The sequence below is a fragment of the Lygodium microphyllum genome, chromosome 11, assembly GCF_053477565.2.
Source record: "Lygodium microphyllum isolate KBCC chromosome 11, Lygodium_microphyllum_v1.1.10, whole genome shotgun sequence".
NCBI lineage: Eukaryota > Viridiplantae > Streptophyta > Polypodiopsida > Schizaeales > Lygodiaceae > Lygodium > Lygodium microphyllum.
The window spans coordinates 39,524,933-39,532,194 of record NC_141145.1 but is presented as its reverse complement, the minus strand read 5'-3'; the positions used below and the strand labels follow the sequence as shown (position 1 = coordinate 39,532,194).

Below are 7,262 nucleotides of genomic sequence, written 5' to 3'. Positions count from 1 at the left end.
ACCTTGTCTTAGCCACCAAGTCACATATGAGTCTTCCTTGTCACTTGAGGCAGTCGTGCTCTTGAGTCCATCTTCAAGCCTTCTTTTTTCTCAATTACCCTTCGAGATTTGTCACACCTGTGGGGACGTCTACTCCACTCACTCCGATTTTTGCTCAACTATTCGCAGGTGGCATCCCTATGGGTGCTACTTTGATAGATACTACCTCAGTAGGTATAACAGATGTACAGGGGTCTCCTGGATATGCCCAAAAGCATGGTCGCAGGTGAGAGAGGACCCATCTTAGGCATACCCCAGAGGTGTATATCTACCTTGTAGATGATAGGTCATGAGCCATCATCATGAATGATGAGGGGAGGAGGGTGATGGCTCACATGAGAGAGTTGTGCCAACAAGTTTTTCGGCACAACATCTTGGATCATTGGAAGAACTTACCGGAGGGGAGCAAGGACTACATAGTAGCATCCTTACATGAGGAGTTTCTGGCACTAGCCAGCAGATAATTTTTCTACGGGCTGGATGATGGAGTGCATGCATGCATATATGTCACATAGATGATCGGACACACGCAAGGCACTCAAGAGTGGGGCTTCAAAGCCTGAGTGGCTGGATGTAGATGACTGGCGCCGACTCAGGGAGGAGGCTACAGATTCTCCAGGACGTTGAAGACAGCAACGTGAGACGGCGAGGGCACGACTAGAGGCCGGAGTGGTCCATCATCTTGGGAGTGGCGGCCACAGGACATATCTGGAGGACTTTGTAAGTTTTTTTTGTGTTTTGCTTGCTTATTTTTTACAATATCCTTTATACTGACAATCATGTTTCTAACATTTGTATTTTGTTTTCTTTACAGCACTCAATTACAAATCGAAATCCCACCGGCCTTGAGACTCAATATGCAAAGAGGCACAATCTCATTACATTGATCGACCGATTGTATGGACGCGATGGCCTTGTGAGTCACTCATCTTTCTTATCCGTAGTTACCATCTTTAATTAGAATGCACTATTATATGGTAGAGTGATGTGTAGTTTTTTTTTTTTGGCAGAGTCCGTTCGATGCTCCTTTGCAGCGGGACGAGGTTTCAAATGATGATGATCTATAGCTCGCCCTTGGATCCCTGGAGCTCACATACCCTTCCTTTTTGGTCACGTGATCTGTGTAGACATTTTCTATGTAGTAGTAGTATCTTGCCATGATTGTACCGGTCGCTTTCATTATGCCATGTATTTATTTCATGTATCAGTGTTATGATTTAAGTACACTTTGCCTTTATTTACACGAGCATTGTACACATTACTAAAACTATTTTGTATGGCCCAAATAAAGCACATAGTGCTATATGTGATAGGGCAGCCTACTGCCCTGCCACAAAATTTTTTTTTTACCTATTATCGTCGCAAATTTACTGTACCCATCGCTATTAGCGTTGCAAAATGCGTCGCAAAGCGTCGTTATCAGCGTCGCTATTTGCATCGGTATCAGCATCATATCGATGCTGATAATGATGATGACATCGACTGTTCTATGGCGTCGCCAATAACAACGCTTTTTGCGACAATGGGAGCAAATTTCTTTATGAACATTTTCATCACTTTTAACATCGGTATAAGGCCTATATCTTGTAGTGTCCTTTCCTTATTTTTTTTTCTCTCTCTCTCTCTTAAATTTTATATTTTCTATCTCTATAAATCTCTTTCTCTCTGTTCCCCCTCTCTCTCTCTCCCTCCCTTTCCTCTTCTTTCTTTTTTGCTCTTTGTATATTTCTCTCTCTCTCTCTCTCTCCTTATTTTAATTAAAAAGAAAGTTTCTCTTTTTTATTTTCTTTTTTTCTCTTTCTTTTAAATTTTATCTTTCATTTCTTTATAATTCTCTCTTTATGTTCAAAATCTATCTCTAAAAGTCTCTCTATTTTTTTTCTTTTTTTCTCTATCTCATTTTCTTCTCTCTATCTCTCTCCCCCTCTCTCCTCTCCTTTTCTTTTTTCTTTTCTTCACTCACTCACTCACACACACTCTCTCTCTTAAATTTTATATTTCCTCTATATATAATTTTCTTTCTTTCTTTTGAATTTTATCTTTCCTCTCTCTATAATTCTCTCACTGTGTTCAAATTCTTCCTCTTCTTCTTTTTATTTTCTCTATCTCATTTTCTTCTCTCTGTCTCTCTCCCTCTTTCTCTCTCTTAAATTTTATATTTCCTCCCTCTATAATTCTCTTTCTCTTTGTTCCCCCTCTCTCTCTCTCCCTTCCTCTCCTCTTCTTTTTTTTGCTCTTTCTCTCTCTCTCTCTCCTTATTTTAATTAAACAAAACGTTTACATTAAAAAGTTTAATCTAACAGAGAGAGAGAGAGAGAGAGAGAGAGAGAGAGAGAGAGAGAGAGAGAAAACCTAGGCCCTACGTATGAGAGAGAGAGAGGAGGGGGAGAAAAAAAATGTTTAATTTAAAAAAACTATTCTCTTTCCTCTTTCTCTCCCTTCTCTCTTCGTCTTCTTCTTTTTATCATTATTCTTCTTCTTCTCTCTCTCTCTCTCTTATTCTATCTCCTTCTCAAAATGTGTGAAAAACTATGTTCGAAAAACTTTAAATTAAAAAAAGCTTTTAAAATGTTTCATTAAAGAAAAGTTTAATCTAATTGTGTGTGTGTGTGTGTGTGTGTGTGAAACTTTTGATTTAAAAAGAAGTTTGATTTAATTAAAGGAGAGAGAGAGAGAGAGAGAACCTAGGCCCTACACATGAGAGAGAGAGGGGGGAGGGGGGAAGAATTTAATTAAAAAGGAGATGGGGAAAAGAAAGAGAGAGATTATAAGTGAGAGAGAGGGAAATGGGTTTTAATTTAAAAAAGGGAGGTGAGGGGGAGGGAAGGCTTTAATGAAAAAATGGAAGGGGAAGAGAAAATAAGATATTGCACGTGAGAAAAAGGGGAGGGGAGGGGGTTTTTATTGAAAAATGGAGGTTTGGAAAAGGGGGTAGGTTCAGGAAGTCCTTTGCATGTTCGAGGCTTTCCAAACCTATAGCTAAAATAATATAGTAGTAAGATAAGATAAGATACAAGAAATAAAGGGTTTTCTTTTGAAAGGTGAAATGATGATGAAAAGACGCAAATGCTAGCTTTTGAAAGGCTACTCATGTCTCTCTCTCTCTCTCTCTCTCTCTCTCTCTCTCAATTGATTTTCTAATTGAAAATGTGAGATGAAATTATATTTTAATAGTTGAACATGTGCATGCAATGTGTGCATCCTCTAAAAACATCCACAAATACCATAAAAAGAGATGAATTTTCATATGAAATGATACTTTAATTGTTGAATATATGCATGTAATGTGTGTATATTCTAAAAACATAGACAAATATACAAATATTATAAAAATGCATACATGACGTATATGCATACTTACATGTATACACATGTACACATACGTGCAAATACATACACTCTTGTACTCATATGCACACATGCCTATAGAGACATAAATATATGGATGAGAGAGATCCCAGCTAGGATTTTAGTAGCAGGTATTTTGATTGCTTGATAATGTGGTTTTTTTTGTAAGCACTCTACTCTCCTCGCCTTTCCTTGATTGTTACCCCTACAGTCGTCCTAACCTTTCCTTCATATAGAATTGCCGTAACCTTCCCCTGAGTCTTCAGACCGTCCGCGTACCACTGGTTGTGGCAATTGTCCACCCTGGAAGACCGAAGATCTTATCACACCTACAGAGCGTCATAGCCATACATACTGTTGGAAATTGCGCTGCCCAAGTTGAAACTTGAGATTATTCCAGGCTGAAGAGAACAAATAATGATGGCATTTCCCGAAGCCGTAATATGGCTCACGATCAGCGCCCTATGTGCGCTACTGATATCATGGGCACTCTACTCCTGCAGTACTACTGGGAGGCGGCAGCTGCAATGTCCTCCTCCGGGGCCCTTGCCGTGGCCTGTGGTGGGGAACCTGCCGCATCTCGCCGGCGGTCTACCACACGTGCGCCTGGCAAGATTGGCGGAGAAGCACGGGCCACTTATGGGTCTGCGCGTGGGCTCGACGCCGACGGTGGTGGCCTCGAGCGCGGACGTGGCGAGGGAGTTCCTGCAGACGCACGACAACGTCTTCGCCAGCCGGCCGCCCTCCCAGTACGTCGAGATCGTCCACTGCGGGCAGGCCAACGCCTTCGCTCTGGCACCCTACGGGGCCCACTGGCGCCACGTCAGGAAGGTCGCCACCCTGCAGCTGTTCAGCGCCCGCCGGATCCAAGAGACACAGCCGCTGAGGAGGGAGGAGGTGGCCCGCCTCATCCATGGCCTGGCGGCTGCCGCTGAATCGGGCGAGCCCGCTGCCAGCGTGGACCTGACTTCTGCCCTGTCCAGCATGATGGAGGACCTGATATGCCGCATGATTCTCGGCCGTCGCATGTCGGATGTGGTAGCGGGCTGCGGCGGCCCCTCCTTGATGGACCTGTTGCACAGGGCGACCGCCGTATTTCTGGTGCCGGTGCTGGGAGACTCCATCCCGTGGCTAGGCTTTCTGGACAGCGGTATCAAGAGGACCATGAACCAGCTGAAGATGGACTTCCATGCGTTGTGGGCATTGCTGATAGCGGAACGCCAGAAGCAGCATCAGCTCAATACACTGCAGCGGAGGGAGAACCGTCCGCAGGATGTTCTGGACGACCTTCTTTCGGATCCCTACTTCAGCCGGCCGGCCATCAAGGAGACGTATCTGCTGGTATGAATCGTCTAATCATTTCCACGATACAGAGACAGACAGACAGAGAGAGAGGGAGATATTATGTCACTCTTCTGGTTATGTGTTGTTGTGAATGTTGTACGTATGAGAGTGCTGACGCCTTCCTCATGCTCTGTAGGACCTCATTGCAGCCGGAATCGACACCAACTCTGTGACACTAGATTGGACCATGGCGGAGCTCTTCAACAACCCGTCGGTCCTGAAGAAGCTTAGAGCCGAGGTAGACAAAGTCGTGGGACGGGAGAGAATGGTGGAGGAGTCCGACATGGCAAGCCTCCCTTATGTGGCCGCCACTGTGAAGGAAGCCTTGCGCTTGCATCCACCTGCCACTCTTTTGCTTCCACACATGGCCGAGCAGGCTTGCCAGGTGATGGGGTACAGCCTTCCCAAGGGAACAAGGCTGATGGTGAATGCGTGGGCGATTGGGAGGGACCCAGCCACGTGGGAGGACCCTGAGAGGTTCTGGCCGGATAGATTCCTTACGCACGGATCAGACCAAGACCCTAGTCAGCAGCTGTTCTCATGGATTCCTTTCGGGTTTGGCAGGAGGAGCTGCCCGGGTGCCCCTCTTGCCATGTCGATCCTTGAGCTCACCGTCGCAAACCTCGTCCATTGCTTCGACTGGCGATTGCCCCAAGGCCAGAACCACGTCGACATGTCCGAAAAGATGGTGGCAATGGTTTCTCGGCAACAGCCGCTCGTTGCAACCCCCATCGTACGCATCTCTCTAACGCAGCCCAAGTAGAAAAGGGAGCTGCAATTTGTAAATTGTACTCACTAAGTTTTGCGTCGTATGACCACCCTGTAACGTAGTGCCGTAATGGTTTCATGTGCTCTCCCAAGGGAAAGATCAAACGACAATCTCTTGGATACAATGTATGTTTTTACAAGAGCAATTCATACGCACGTCCATCTACACGTTATTTTGTTTAAGAATCTCAGCAATTTTGCATAGTTTTCAATCTACCCATGTTGACATGCAAAATGGCATGTTAGTACTTCTCATAGGAGAGTGGACACAAATCTCTACACCAATGCAAGGGGGTTCTCACAATTATAGAGTTCATAGCAAAAAGTTAGTGACAATTGCGGTATATGACAAACTAAAATGTTTGCTACAGCATGCATTTTTAAAAAATGTCCAACTATAGTACAACCACGGTAACTCCATCTTCTTGAGTAGAAAAGACATCTACCAAAATAGGAAGTGTGTACATCTAGTAGAACACCTTTTGGGCAATTTTGTAGGTTGGGGGTTCTTGTTTATTGAATGCTTGAAGAGAGGTTCTTGCATCCTAAAGTATAGACAAGAATTAGTTAAGAAGGTTTTTGGACAATTTTGTAGGTTGGGGGTTCTTGTTTATTGAATGCTTGAAGAGAGGTTCTTGCATCCTAAAGTATAGACAATAATTAGTTAAGTAAACCTTCTTAGAGGTATCATTGAGGTTCCCGTATCTCCTAAGACAACTTGATCGGAATTTAGTTTGGAGATTCGTAACTACAAAAAATTTCCTCCTCAATGGCTTGACCTCTTGATAGGCCTAGAATAGGACTTGTATGCTCTCTTTATGGCATTAACATAGAGGGCATCAAACCTTGGAATTTACCTAGTTTGTCTATTGTTGTCACACTCCTAGTCATTATTCTTCCTAGTAGTAGGTCAAGTCTATTTGAGAAGGTGGTTTTCCATACCTCTTCTAATATTTTATTCTAGAATTTCCATGGTGCTAAGGGAATCTTCATCTTCCACTTTCTTCAAAATTTCTAGGATACATAAACTAATAGATAATCAAAATGTTACAACTCTTGAAGTCCTTCTCTAACTCACATTGAGGCTCATAGGTAGGAGAAGCTTCTACATGAGAGATAATTGCCAATACCACAGTCAAATCCTAGAAGTGGCGAAAGGCTAAAGGAGATAGAATGGATCGGATGGTGGAAAGAAGGGTGCCACTATGGATGAAGTCTATTGATAAAGAATATTAGCTAAAGATTAAGACCCCCTCTTCAAATGAAAGTCCAATCCAATCGAAGGCCACCATAGGTCACTAAAAGGAAAGAATCCTTGAATGAATAACTCTAGAAAACTCTAATCAAGAATGAGACGAGCAAAGCCTCTAACCCAACTAAGAGATGATAGTGAGGATCTTTTGAAGGGGTCATAGCAATCAAGTAATAAACGCCAATATGGAGCCATGGCCATGGGATGGATATGTAAGGAGTAGTGGATAATGGCTAGATAACAAAGAAACGAGGCCATTGCATGAAGAAAATGTTGGGATAAAGATCAACGGCCATACGTCCACTGGGCATCCCTTATACCACTACATGTTTTATAATCATATGTAAGTGAAGATAATGAGAAATAAGGGTAAATGAGTACCCACAAAAACTATATTGTGTGCTTCTCCTCTCTCTCTCTCTCTCTCTCTCTCTCTCTCAACCCTCTTGTACTCCATATCCCACCCTTGTTTTTCTCTCAACTAGTATTAGAGCTACGTTGATGGAAGCTC

The 7,262-nt window shown here is 43.4% G+C and overlaps 1 protein-coding gene across 1 annotated transcript; it reads left to right on the top strand.

Annotated features, from left to right (window-relative positions):
* Positions 1-3,556: 3,556 nt before the first annotated feature.
* On the top strand, positions 3,557-5,670 carry LOC148028730 (cytochrome P450 71AU50-like). Its single transcript, XM_087687499.1, has 2 exons — positions 3,557-4,728; positions 4,868-5,670. Exons 1-2 carry the CDS (start codon positions 3,805-3,807, stop codon positions 5,492-5,494), a joined length of 1,551 nt encoding a protein of 516 aa, XP_087543625.1. The 5' UTR covers positions 3,557-3,804; the 3' UTR covers positions 5,495-5,670.
* Positions 5,671-7,262: the final 1,592 nt, after the last annotated feature.

What these genes read in the sequence shown, in the direction of transcription:
- LOC148028730 (XM_087687499.1), top strand. Translation starts at nt 3,805, where the DNA reads ATGATGGCATTTCCCGAAGCCGTAATATGGCTCACGATCAGCGCCCTA. An exon ending in TCAAGGAGACGTATCTGCTG is followed by an intron (nt 4,729 to 4,867) that starts GTATGAATCGTC and finishes CATGCTCTGTAG; the next exon opens with GACCTCATTGCAGCCGGAAT.